The sequence below is a fragment of the Eptesicus fuscus genome, chromosome 11, assembly GCF_027574615.1.
Source record: "Eptesicus fuscus isolate TK198812 chromosome 11, DD_ASM_mEF_20220401, whole genome shotgun sequence".
In the NCBI taxonomy this organism is placed as follows: domain Eukaryota; kingdom Metazoa; phylum Chordata; class Mammalia; order Chiroptera; family Vespertilionidae; genus Eptesicus; species Eptesicus fuscus.
The window spans coordinates 17,810,282-17,823,777 of NC_072483.1; the positions used below are offsets into that span (position 1 = coordinate 17,810,282).

A 13,496-nucleotide genomic window follows, 5' to 3' on the forward strand; every position below is an offset into this window, starting at 1 on the left:
GGATTTTTTTCACCCCCTGAGGATATGCTTTCTATTGGCTTTAGAGAGAGCCAGGGAGAGAGAGAAAAAACAACCATCATTTGCCCCCTGTACATGCCCCAACTGGGATATGTGCCCTGACCAGGAATCAAACACACCAACCACTCTTTGTTGTAAGAGAAGCATGTCAAACTCAAAGGCTAACACAGGCCAAATAAATGCTGCAAGTTTAACATGCTTGTTGTAAGGGATGTTGCTCTAATCCACTGAGCCACACTGTCCTTGTCTTTTAGTGTTTCATTGTATTTCTTCTGTTGATTTCTTATCTATAGCTATCTGAATCTTGTTTTTGTGTACTATATTTAGGGACTACTATATGTACCTTTACAGTATCACAATCTACCTGATGTTTAAATGAAACTGCAAGTATTGTGTCAAAAATGAAAGAAGAGTTAGAAAGAGGAACATCAATGATGAGAGAGAAGCACTGATCAGCTGCCTCCTGCACGTCCCCTGCTGGGGATCGAGCCCATAACCCGGGCATGTGCCCTGACTGGAATTGAACCGTGACCTCCTGGTTCATAGGTCGATGCTCAACCACAGAGCCACACCAGCGGGGCAGCAATATAATTCTTTTTACCCTCTCTCCATTGTTGTTATATATATTACATGTATACACTGAGTGGCCAAATTATTATGATCTCTGAACGCATAATAATCTGGCCACTCAGTGTGTGTGTGTGTGTGTGTGTGTGTGTGTGTGTGTGTGTGTATGAATTCATGCATGGGTGGGGTCCGGCCAGCCTGGCCAGGGGGAAGGGACATGGGTGGTTGGCCGGCCTGCCTGCTGATCGAACTCCTGGTCGAAGGGACAATTTGCATATTAGCCTTTTATTATATAGAATATACACTGAGTGGCCAGATTATTATGCGTTCAGAGATCATAATAATCTGGCCACTCAGTATATATATTATAAACAAAAATATAATGATAATTTTTGCTATAAACAGTGTGTCTTTTATTTAAGAAAAAACATTATTTATATATATACATACATACATGCTGAAAAGTTTAATAATGGATGAGACTTAAAATCAGGACATACTATTTATTGCTGATATCTCCAAAGGAAATTAAGGAATCACATCTCTATTGTGTCTAATGTTTCAAAGACAGAAGAATATTACAGTAAATATTGGGGATTCTTGGCTTATAACTGATCTAGAAATTCTTTGCTTGGCTGGTTTCCTAATGAAATGGGCACTCTTGAAGATTTTCATAGATCTCTGTCTTTTAATAGTAACCCAGTCAGAAGAGCAGAGCCTGAGAGAACCCGTGAACTGAAAAATGTTATCTATCACATGCTGCTATATCACTAGATTATTCTTCACCCCAAACTAGATAAGATTACTTAAAGAGAAATTCAAAGCAGATATAAATAGCTCTGGAAGAAAAAGTAAATCAAGTTAGTCTTACTGGCATTTTTTCCACCTTTATTAAGTTATAATCCTATCTAATAAAAGAGTAATATGCAACTTGACCGTCACTCCAACACACCAGATGGCTACCCCCATGTGGTCAAAGATGGCTGCCCCCATTTGGACACAAGATGGCCGCCACAACAAGGGGGGGGGGTGGGGGGTGGCAGGGGAGGGCAGTTGGGAGGGACCAAGCCTGCAAGGGAGGGCAGTTGGGGGCAATCAGGTCTGCAGGGAGGGCAGTTAGGGGTGACCAGGCCGCCAGAGGAGGGAAGTTGGGGGTGACCGGGCCTGATGGGAAGGGCAGTTAGGGGCAAAGAGGCTGGCAGGGGAGTGGTTAGGGGGTGATCAGGCTGGCAGGCAGAAGCGGTTAGGGGCAATCAGGAAGGCAGGCAGGCGAGCAGTTGGGAGCCAGCAGTCCTGGATTGTGAGAGGGATGTCCGACTGCCCGTTTAGGCCCGATCCTACCCGGGTCCTAGATTGGGGAGGGTGCAGGCTGGGCTGAGGAAAACACACCCCCGTGCATGAATTTTGTGCACCGGGCCTCTAATCTATACTAATAAAAGGGTAATATGCTAATTAGACCAGGTCGACCGGACATCTTCTGGTCGTCTAGTCCTCCTTCTGGACAAAGCCACGGTGGCGGGGGCCAAGGCAGGGGCAGTTAGGGGCGATCAGTCCGGCAGGCAGAGGTGGTTAAGGGCGATCAGGCCGGCAGGCAGGTAAGTGGTTAGGAGCCAGCTGTTCTGGATTGTAAGAGGGATGTCCGATTGCCGGTTTAGGCCCAATCCCTCAGGGTTCCCTGCAGGATCGGCCAAGGGGTCCCGGATTGTAAGAGGTTGCAGGCCAGGCTGGCTGAGGGACCCCACCCCACCCCCCACCACCCCGTGCATGAATTTCATGCACCAAGCCTCTAGTTGACAAGTAAAATTGTATTGGTATCTATAGGATAGTGGGTTTTTTGTGGAATGTGCAGCCAGACAATATTTGAGTGATCCTTCAACTATATCAGTAGTGTTTGGTTTTGTAAAAGAGAGGAGAATCTGAAACAAAAATGACCAAAAAAAATTAATATCTACTAAATCTGATTGGTGGAAGTATTTATATTGTATGTTTGAAATTTTTAAAAATTTTTTCAGTTAAAGCTAAGAAAAATAGTTTTCAGATGATTGGTGTTGAAAGGAATTATTACTTAATTATACTCTGATGCGCATTGCAGAAAAAGATTTGATTGCAAGTAAAATTGTTTTGTGTTTTTTTCTCAATACTTATACTAGATGCCAGCCTGTTATTGTGCTCCAGGCCACTATCACTCCAGTCAACCTCAGTATCGCCCAGTCCCTTCTGTCCATTTCAATTCACATCTAAACCAACCACTGCTACAGACTGCACAGCAGACAGGTGAGTAGTATTTCTGTCATTAATTCTTAGTGCTCAGGTACTACTTTTTTTCATCCTGCTTTATTTCAGTCTTACTATTAAGATACTGCCACACTCAGTCTATCAAGGGTCTCAGATATGTACATACATCTGAATATTCAAACCTGTGATGTAAAAGAGTGGGCACATCTTAGCACCTGTAGCAAATACCACATGGTTAGGTTTTTATGCTAAAGGGTAGGGAGCCATGATGAGCAGGTTGTACCAGGCCGAGCAGTATGGTGAACAGCTTCCTGGTGCTCACTGCCATTGTAGTTGAAGCCTTCTTTGCAGTCTGGTAACCCACCGATGGTAACAACAATAAAGAGGCAAGGCAAGTTTAAATGTCTCCTGAACCTAAATTTGATTGAGAACTCTAGCCTAGTGAAAAATTTTTATGTCTCCGTGTCAGTAGGAATGCTTCTAAAACAAATGATAGTCTTAAATATCTGTGTTTGTCTTTTGTTTTTCAGTTTGCTGGTTGTATAGTGAAAGGTATTTTAAAATCAAATGCAATCTAATACTAGGCATATCAAATATATATAAAAACTCAAAAGATTTTTTTTAAGCATTCAATGAAAACAATTGATCTCAATATATAAAACTATCTTATTTTACTGAACTCATTTCTCTACACACTTCCCACCTAGATGTATACTTCTGTCCTGGATGTTGAATAAGGGTTTTTTGTTTTGTTTTGTTTTTTTCCGCTTTTAATAACTCTAGGTATTGAAGTAGAATTTTTATTGGTTTCTTTGGAGCCTTTTTGGCTGCTTGGCTCATTGGAGGTTCTCAGATTATTTCAGTATGACTCACTGAGGCCACATAATCCCTCACCTCCCCTTAGGCAGTTTTTTGCTCTTGATATTATTTAGAGCTCTTAAGGGGAACTGCAGTTTCTTAAGGAAGACTCCTTCGCTATACAATCTGAAGAGAAGTGTTTTTGCTTCTCATCACTTGTGCAATCTTCAATGATCATTTTGACTTACCAACTTCCTTTACAAGACAAGCCTCATACTTATTATCCCTACAGAAGTTCCAGTCCTTAATCTGTTGCTCCTAGGAGTTGTCTTATACTTCGTATGTAGGTTCTTCCTTTTTGTGTGTTACTGTCCCTGAACTGTGTGTGTGACAGATACTCTTCTAAAGGATGTTGCGTACAAGTATTGGTCCTTTTAGCCAACTTCGAATTTGCCCTCTGTATCCAATATGACTCTTTAGTTCCTGAGGTTAATAATATAGTCCACTTATAATGTAAACGAATATATGCTATCATTTTTAAAGGCATCAAAAATTGTTCTTTATACATAGAAACATTGGTTGTGAAACTGCTCATTAGCTTTAATACATTATTGTTTTGTTCTTACAGAAACTAGTTTCCAAGTTTTCCTAGAAACTCAGTGACTGACTTTTCATGTTGTTTTGGTCTTAATTTTTTTTTCTCTGAAAATTATAATACTGATTATAGCTGATGCCAGGATAATACAAAAAGGAATTTACCTTCACATCCTCTATTCAAGCACCTTGTGTGTGACTAATAAATAGTTTGTTAGTACACCCTATTAATGAGGCAATCAAAGATCCTTTGTTCTGCATTTGTGTGAGCTAATTAGTTTTCTTCTTTTTCATGATTAAATTTTTGTCAAATTGCCTACAAAATTAAAACTTTTAGTCACAGATGGAACCAGTGAGCTTATACAAATGCATCCCTGCAAAAAATATTCCCACTTAATGGAAAACAACTGCAAATGACATTCCTAATTGAAGGCAAAATATGTGTATGACAGATAGCATGTGTTTATCATCAGTCATATTTTAATTTGTGGGGTTTTTTTTCTAATGCTAGTTATAGTGAGAAGGAAGAAAACAGTAAGTAAATTAGATTGCATCTGGATAATATAGGCACAGAGAGAATACACTGAGTGGCCAGATTATTATGATCTCTGAATGTATAATAATCTGGCCACTCAGTGTATATCCTATATAATAAAAGGCTAATATGCAAATTGTCCCCTCCACCAGGAGTTCGACCAACAGGCAAGCTGGTCGGCCAACCGCCCATGTCCCCTCCCCCTGGCCAGGCTGGCCGGACTCCATCTATGCACGAATTCATGCACCGGGCCTCTTATATATTATATATATACACACTGAGTGGCCAGATTATTATGCATTCAGAGATCATAATAATCTGGCCACTCAGTGTATATCTGAATAGTTTTTGACATTGTGTTTGGTCATAATATAACACTTTATAACTAGAGTTGGTCCTTCCAGTTATTTTATGTAGTATCCTCTTAATTTACAGCTTAAGTTAGTTGAATCTCATTTATTTCGAAGAAGAAAAGAGAAATAAATTCTCAAAAAATCCTTATCTGAAAGGGAAAGAAATTTTGTTATGCCAATAAGTACAATAGAAATTTCCCTTGAAAGAAAAGTTTGGTAGTGTCAGTGCCAAGTAGTGTTAGTAATTATATTGAACCTTTTTATAGAATTTGTAGGATTTTAATATTTTTAAAAGTTATAATCTAAAGACTTTTTTAGTTAGCTAATGCTTATTTTTTATGTCAAAACTTATAGAAAATATGCATTTATGTTTGTAGGTGTCCTAATAGAAAAGTAAAATGCATTGGGAAATGGACAGGCAATTTTTTGTTTCTGATTTTTTTCACAGATTTATAACAATTTATGTCTCAATAATTTACATTTTTATATGTAAGCATCAGACTTTCTTTTTCTTATTTTTTTTCCTTATATTTCCCTACATTCTGTCATCCCGAACTGATTAAAATTAAAAACTCACATCTTAACATTTTTTCTTCAAACATTTAGTTAAGCATTTTGTTTTCTTTTATTGCCTGAAAGGGTGAATTAATTATTCAACCAAATAATGAAAGCATTGATAGATTTGGAACAATTTTTCTTCACTGAGGCACAAATAAATAATTTTTAAATGTTTGTATATAACTTTAAAGAAATTTTTGCCATAAATTAACAAACCCAATTGAATCAACTATTCTTAGACAAGGTAGGGTATGGGCAATGAATTATAGGATTTTCTCTATTTTCCCTTTTGGAGACAGAGAGAAATGATGAAATGCTTTGGTCTTTTATCCTTGTGTGTGCCAGAGGACCACAGCAGTTATTGGTCTCCTTGTCAGTAAACCACCAGTCTGTTTCGGGAACTGAATTGAAATTAGTACTGACATTACAAATGAATAAACAAATCTTTTGTTATGAATGTGGAACTACTCTGGTCATTCAAAACAAGGTAGTCAACCTCAATCAACAGAAGCAGAAGAAATTCTGGCTACATAAGGCTTTTGGACAATGTAGTATATGACATGAAAGAAAACAAAATAGTCAATCCTGGCAGCCCTTATTTATTTTTAACTCCTTTTAGGTGTATCACCTAAAGCCTCTTGGTTTCAATTTACTCGTTTTCCAAGTAAGGGAGTTTTACTATGTTTTCTTTGAAGCCTCTGTGTACCCTAAAATTCCATGATTCTGTGTGTCTATCTTATGAGTCTTTTCTAGTTCAGAAAGGTAGGAATATCGAAGACTTGGTTTGCAAGTGACTTACTATGAAGAACTGAGTCATATAAGCAACAGTTTCAAAAGATCTGGTTACTTGCTAGTTAGAATAAGGATTTGTTATCCTAACTCTTTATCATAAAATTTACAGCTTGGAGACTATAAAGTATACTACATTTAAGAAGCTTGCTTTCTACTTATAAAGAAACCTTTTTCTGCAAGTAGTGATTATAGCAAAGATTTTAGGTTTGTGAGGCCCCAGCTGTTTTCTTTCTAGCTGCTTTCATTCTTATAACTCTTTTGAAAAGTTTGCAGCTTCACCATATATGTTTAATATTTTGCAATAATTGGCCTTGTTCCTGAGCTGTTGGATTCGGGGCCGTAGCACTGTCTGAGAGGTTTACATTTCTCACAGTGAACCGGTCTCTTTTTCAGCTGCTTCCTGGCTTCTTTTTACTCAGGTTTCCACTGCTTTTTTTATATTTTTCTTCTTTTTTTTTTTTTATTGCTGTATTAAGGTATTAACATTTGCTTATATTTTCCTGTAATTGTAATACCAGTTAATCATGCATCATACTCAGCAATAGGGACTTGAATTTAAATGACAACCTTGGCTTAATGTAATTTACCTTTTAAAAATTTGTGAAAGCTATTGCTTAAATTTCTTTTCCAAAGCAGATTTGAGTGGCAGATTCATTTTGGTTGGAGCTTTTCTTAAAAGTTTAATGTCTTGCCCAGCTGGTGTGGCTCAGTGGTTGAGTGTCGATGTCTGAACCAGGAGGTCACAGTTTTATTCCCAGTCAGGGTACTTCCTGGGTTGTGGGCTCAATCCCTGGTGCAGGAGGGAGCCAATTAACGATTCTCTCTCATCATTGATGTTTCTATCTCTCTTTCCCTCTTACTTTCTCTCTGAAATCAATAAAAAAAATTTTTTTAAGTTTAATTTTTTAAGTATGCCAAACTCATTAGCAAAAGTAAAATATGTCTCTTTTCCTATTGCTTTATAACTTCTTAGGATTATTATGCATTAAAGCATGCCATAAAATAGGATACCTAAAATCATTTGAAGCTACTTGGGCTCTGACCAGGGATATAATTCCATTTGTGTGTTTTTTCTAAACTGTGATATTGTATGCATATGGGAAGCAAAATGACTCTGTAAAACTAAATATCATTTTAGTTTTGCAGCCAGTTGATAAATTCAAAGAATATAAATGCATTATATCTTCAGTCTCAGCTTTTCACATAACTCAGAACCATGTGGTTCCAAACTGATTAAGTTTTATTACCTGCAGACTATAGTAGGGTCCTGATGCACTACACTGCACTGTGTAGAACAAGCATGTCAAACTCGGGGCCCACGGGCCACATGCCTTGTTTATTTATTTAGCCCTTGTTAGCCTTTGAGTTTGACATGCTTTGTGTAGAAGGAACATTTTGGGATAAACAGTCTTTAAGATGCACAGAATATTGGCAGTATTACAAGATGCAAATTTAAATTAACTAGAATGTAAGAGGCATGCAAGGAAGAAAGGGTCCTACTGGGTAAGCAGGGGAGGGGTGCTAATAATAAAGACTTGGCTATGGCATGTAGGGACTCTAGGCACAAAGTCATTTTTTTTACTGACAACTTTTGAGGGGAGTAATAGGAATAGAAATTTTGTATTTATATTATTACATTTGGTAGCCTTGGCTATTGTTTTTCCATTGGTTCTGTGAGCATTTCTTAGTATTGTATGACCAGCACAGATTCAGACATTGTATAATACCTACCAATCCACATATTTCCCTTTTCCCTTCTCCATTAACCTGCCGCCACTGAAATCTGGAGCCAAATGTATCTGGTAAGTACCCATAGATTTTCTTGAGTTGTATAGACTCTTCCATAGGACTGTCATTTAAATAGCTCTGAGCTGTAATCTCTGGCTGTTTTTATTAAATTTTTTCTTTTTTTTTTTTCTGGTGTTTGTATTTATGTTTACTTCAGGCACAGAGGTAGGAGTCCAAAGGGTGATATAGAGAAGAAAAAATAGTGAAGGTTTGCTGTCAAGTGTGTCTTCCTCCAAATTCACCTAAGGGGCTAGTTGAACTTGCCTGCTTACTAAGATAGTACCACAGACATAAGACAGATCATGAACCCTCAAAAACTTGAGGATTTGATTATTTGGAAGCAGTTCTTCTAAATTGTCCTGTAAATACCTACTTGCCAATAAATTTAAAGTTGGCAAAATGGCTCCTCAAAAAAACTACCCTCACATTGCTTCAGCTATACAAGTTTAGTTTCAAAAATATTTCATCATAAAATTTAATAAACCTTAGGTTTATGGCTATTCCGACTAAGTAGTTCTTCAATTCTTTTTATCTTTCTAATTATATTTAATCCATATTAAGAATGCTTTCCTTTAACACAAATGCTAGTTCAGGTCACCTATGTCTGCCTGTTACAGCCTAGGCCAGTGATGGCGAACCTCTGACACGCGTGTCAGTGCCATTTCTGATGACGCGCGGCTGCTGAGGCGGCCGCATGCCGAGGATGAAACATTTATGTTATTTAAACTATAAATGTCGCGAAATAATGTTTTTCCCTCAAAGGGACACACTACCCGAGTTATGCTCAGTTTTTTGACAAAGTTTGAAACACCAAGCTCAAAAGGTTGCCCATCACTGGTAGGCAGTACTTTTCTGCTGAACACGCTATTTCCTTGCTCACTTCTCTGTTGAAGTGAAAGAGAGTTAAAAATAGAATATTCTTTGAACCCTCTAGGATATGCCTGAGCCATCAATTTATATTGTCCTAGTTCTCCGAGCTTGCAGAATCAATTGTGCTTTCCTCTGAAAGTGCTAGAAGAAATAGGATAATATGGCAACATATAGTCCTTTAACAAAGAGAATGCATTGTTAAATGACACCTATATTGAGATTTGGATATTTATTCTGTTGGTACCTCTTAAATTGGCCTTGCTTGCTTTATAAAACAGATGTTTTCCCACAATATTGACAGAAATTTCTATAAAAATATTGTTTTCCTCTAACTTCTAGATTAAATCCAAATATATGACAAGGATTTTTTTTTTAATTCTGATATACTGAAACACACTTTTTATTGAAGAAAGAATAATTTAGATATAGTAGCCAAGATGGATGGTGAATGTCCTAATATTGGGAATACTCTTCTTGTAGTACATTTTAAATGTAATGGTACTTTTCATTCTCTCGGACTCTTACTTCATTCTTCCTAATCTTCCACCTTATCCTCTTTTCCAGATCATTGGATTTTTTTTCTCATACTTGACAGTCTTCAAACTATACTTTTGAAACTGTCAGGACTCTGTTCCTCCCTTTCCTGTGACTGAATAGTTACATAACAAACCCGAAGCATCGTGCCACTTCTCTGAGTGACACTGTCACAGCTGATACTCAGCAGCCTGAATGTTTAAACACCAGTTTGGAGGAATTTGAGCATCTTGAACACTTCTTTAAGATGTACATTTTATTAAGGAAGTTTGCATAAAGTGAGGCATGTCCTTAATTAGATGATCTTTTATGTGGCTGATAAGTTATTTTATTAATGATTTTGTCTTAAAAAGACAATAGTAAGGTTCTTATCTTTAATTTGATTAGTAGAATGGTGTTGTGGCTATTTTATTTGTTTTTGGTGCTTTCCAACTGAATATTTCTAGTTTTGCTACTGATTATAGTAACTTTAAGCAGTATAGAGCCCATGGTCTTAGGTCATTTGAAAAAGTTCAGTAACCTTATTGCAACTTTTAATGTCTTGCTCTTTAGAAAGTATACTCCAAAATTATATACTTCTTGACCAAGTTATTGGGTTGTTGTTTGTTGTAATTATTGGAATGAATAGTCAGACATCTCATTTCACTGCTGGAAAACGGTTTAGGTACCTGTCCTAATGGGGGTAGAATTTGCCTCCTGGGTGAGATGCCAGTTATACAAAGCATCAAATGTTAAATGATGCTTTTTTTTTTTTTTTTACTGTGACAGCCTTAGAAAGATTCCTCATTGAGCAGGTCCTGACAGCTTCCTGCTCAATGAGGGTCAAACCTGGTGCATTTTCCTGCCTTGCATGTAAAAATTATTATAAATCTACTCAGTATATAGAAAAGAGCCATTGCTTCACAAAACATCAAGACTTCACCCATGATACAAAATATACCCCCTTGTACACAAGGTGTCCAGGTTAAAAGTGGCATCGCCCCACTGGGTAAAGTCTGACTTCTTTTACATATATATATATATATATATATATATATATATATATTAACAAAACTTTTCTTTCTCACAGTTCTGGAATCTGAGAATTTCAAGATTAAGGCACCTATTCTTACCTGGCAGGGAAGATACCATGATCACGGAGATTAAGGCACCAGCAGATTCAATGTCCATGAAAACCTGTTTCCTGGTTTATAGACTGTGCCTTTTCCCTGTGTCTTCTCATGGCTAAGGGATCTCTCTGTGGTCTCTTTTATAAGAGCACTAATCCAATTCATGAGGGCTCTTCCCTCATGACCTAATCTCCTCCAGAAGACCTCACTTCCTCATACTGTTACCTTGGTAATTGTCTCCCCCTTATTCAACATAGGAATTTGGGGGAGACATAAACATTCAGTCCATTGCAGAGGTGTTTGGTGTAGGAACGGATGAGCACTTCACAGAACATATTCTAACCCCCAAAAAGATTTAATGCCACTGTTTCCGAAGCTCTCCTTCACCTTTAACCATACTTAAACAGTCTGAACTAGTTCTGGCAGAGTAGATGAGAAGGCAAAATCCTCCCCTTTTAATGACTTCTGAAGTAACTGACTCTATTGACCAATTGCTTCAGAAATTAACAGTCCAATATTAAGTATGTCAGGACCCAAATCTTCATTTTCCACATACAAATATCAGTAGCACTTAGATAGAAAATACTGTATAATTTAATATGTCAACTAATGTGATTATCTGAGGTTGTATTTTTTTTAATATATTTTTATTGATTTCAGAGAGGAAGGGAGAGGGAGAGAGAGAGATAGAAACATCAATGATGAGAGAGAATCATTGATTGGCTGCCTCCCACACACCCCTACTGGGGATCAAGCCACAACCCGGCATGTGCCCTTGACTGGAATCGAACCCGGGACCCTTCAATCCCCAGGCCGATGCTCTATCCCCTGAGCCAAACCAGCTAGGGCTGAGGTTGTATCTTTGTTTATTTGTTTGTTTGTTTGTGGGGTTGCCTTTAAAACAGATTTATTTTCTCCTTATAAAAGTAAAACATACCATAACAACTAGAAAATACAGGAAAGAAGAAATTACTTTAATCACACATAATCCTACCTCCTCAAATACAGTACATTAATTTTATGTACCATTTAAAAATTTTTTTTACAATAGTGAAGTCTGCCTTCTTGGCAGAGCAACTCAAATTGTGGAGAGAAAGGCAAACTTACGAAAATTCTACTAGATAAATCTGTCGACTCGTGGAATATGGCAACAGGATATACCTTTTGAGCAAAGGCAGCATTTCAGGTAAAATATCAAAGCTAAAGTCCAAAGAGGAACATTGGAGATTGACATGACAATAATTAGGCTGAGAGGCATAGACCAAGAGATATGGAACCTGAAATAAGTCACCATTTGACCCTCCTCCTCCCTTTCCCAGGACTGTGGGCAAAATAAGTGAAAAAGTCCCTCCTAGGGAGAGGACACTATTGGCTGATCATATAAACTCTTAGACACCTGGTCTTTTTTCAGCCCCCAAGTTCATATACCTGCCATCTGAACTGACTGTTCAACCTGGCTAGTGTGTCTCAGTGGTTGAGCATGGACCGATGAACCAGGAGGTCATGGTTCGATTCCTGGTCAGGGCACATGCCCAGGTTGCAGACTCAATCCCCAGTAGGGGGCCTGCAGGACACAGCCAATTGATGTTTCTCTCTCATCCGTGTCTCTCTCATCAATTTTTCTATTTCTCTATCCCTTTCCTTTCCTCTCTTTAAAATCAATAAAAATGTTTTTGTTTTTGTTTTTATGAACTGACTGTTCAGCATCCTTTCACTCTGATTCCTAATTTGGATAACAATGCTTATCGTCACAAGTAATCTTCAATTCAAATGAAAAAAAAAGTTTCCTAGTTGATTGATTATTGACAATAATTTTCTGTTTTCCTATAATTATATTTATCTTGAGACTTGGGTATGTTAAACTTCAGTAAAAGTCTTTATTAACCAAAATGCTCAGAAAATGGAAAGTGGCCAGTTATTTAGTGTTCTGCTTATTTGAACAGTTTACTGGAATATTCTTTCTATTTCAACATTTGTCCCTGAGAAAAGTAAACTTTAAAATCAGACTGCTGTGTAAAAATCCTAGCTACAACACTTACCAGCTGGTGACCTTAGACAAGTTACGAACCACTCCGTACTTTTGTTTCTTTACCTAAACACTGGGGATAAACTTGTACCTGTTTCATGAGCTTGTGAACATTAAATGAGTTAGCATGTGAAAGTGCTTAGAAGAGTGTCTGAAACATAATAAATGCCATGTAGTATCAAAGAAATGAAAGTTATGTAGTATTCTAAATAAAAAGACATAGGAATTTTGGGCTAAATTTTTGTTTGGGCTGAATTCCAGATTAGACATGAGAAACTGATAGTTTGTTCTAAAATATTTAGTTTTCTATTCTGTTAGCTTCTTGAAATATTCTTCTTCCTTAAAGTGCTGTAGAGTTCAGACCAGTTGAGTTCTTTTCTCATCCTCGGTTAAGTTAAACTCTAAATGTATTCTAAGAAAATTTACTTAAATACTTCCTTCCTATAGCCTTGTAAAATCCCTATTACTCACCTATTGAAGAGGCATTTTTTTCTCCATTGTGTTTCTGGCTCCTTTGTCGAAAAAGCATCTGTCCCTATACATGTGGTTTTATATCTGAGCTCTCAGTTCTGTTCCATTGATCTGTGTGTCTATTTTTCTGCCAATACCATGTTGTTTTGATTTGAAAGAAAGAGGAAGGGAAAGGGAGAAAGAGAAACATTGATGTGAGAGAAACATTCATCTCCTGCATGCCCCCCACTGGGGATCAAGCTCATAAC

General features: G+C 37.4%; 1 protein-coding gene and 1 non-coding gene across 5 annotated transcripts in view; both read left to right on the top strand.

Annotated features, from left to right (window-relative positions):
* Nucleotides 1–13,496, top strand: part of R3HDM1 (R3H domain containing 1) — a 196,589-nt gene that overhangs the window by 135,820 nt on the left and 47,273 nt on the right. For all 4 annotated transcript variants that reach the window (XM_054722824.1, XM_054722821.1, XM_054722822.1 and 1 more), the window contains one exon: nt 2,736–2,859. In XM_054722824.1, the coding sequence (XP_054578799.1) occupies nt 2,736–2,859 (124 nt within the window). The remainder of the gene's footprint in view (nt 1–2,735; nt 2,860–13,496) is intronic.
* MIR128B (microRNA mir-128b) lies at nt 6,771–6,850 on the top strand. The gene has a single exon (NR_129075.2). It is a non-coding gene; the product is annotated as a microRNA mir-128b (primary transcript).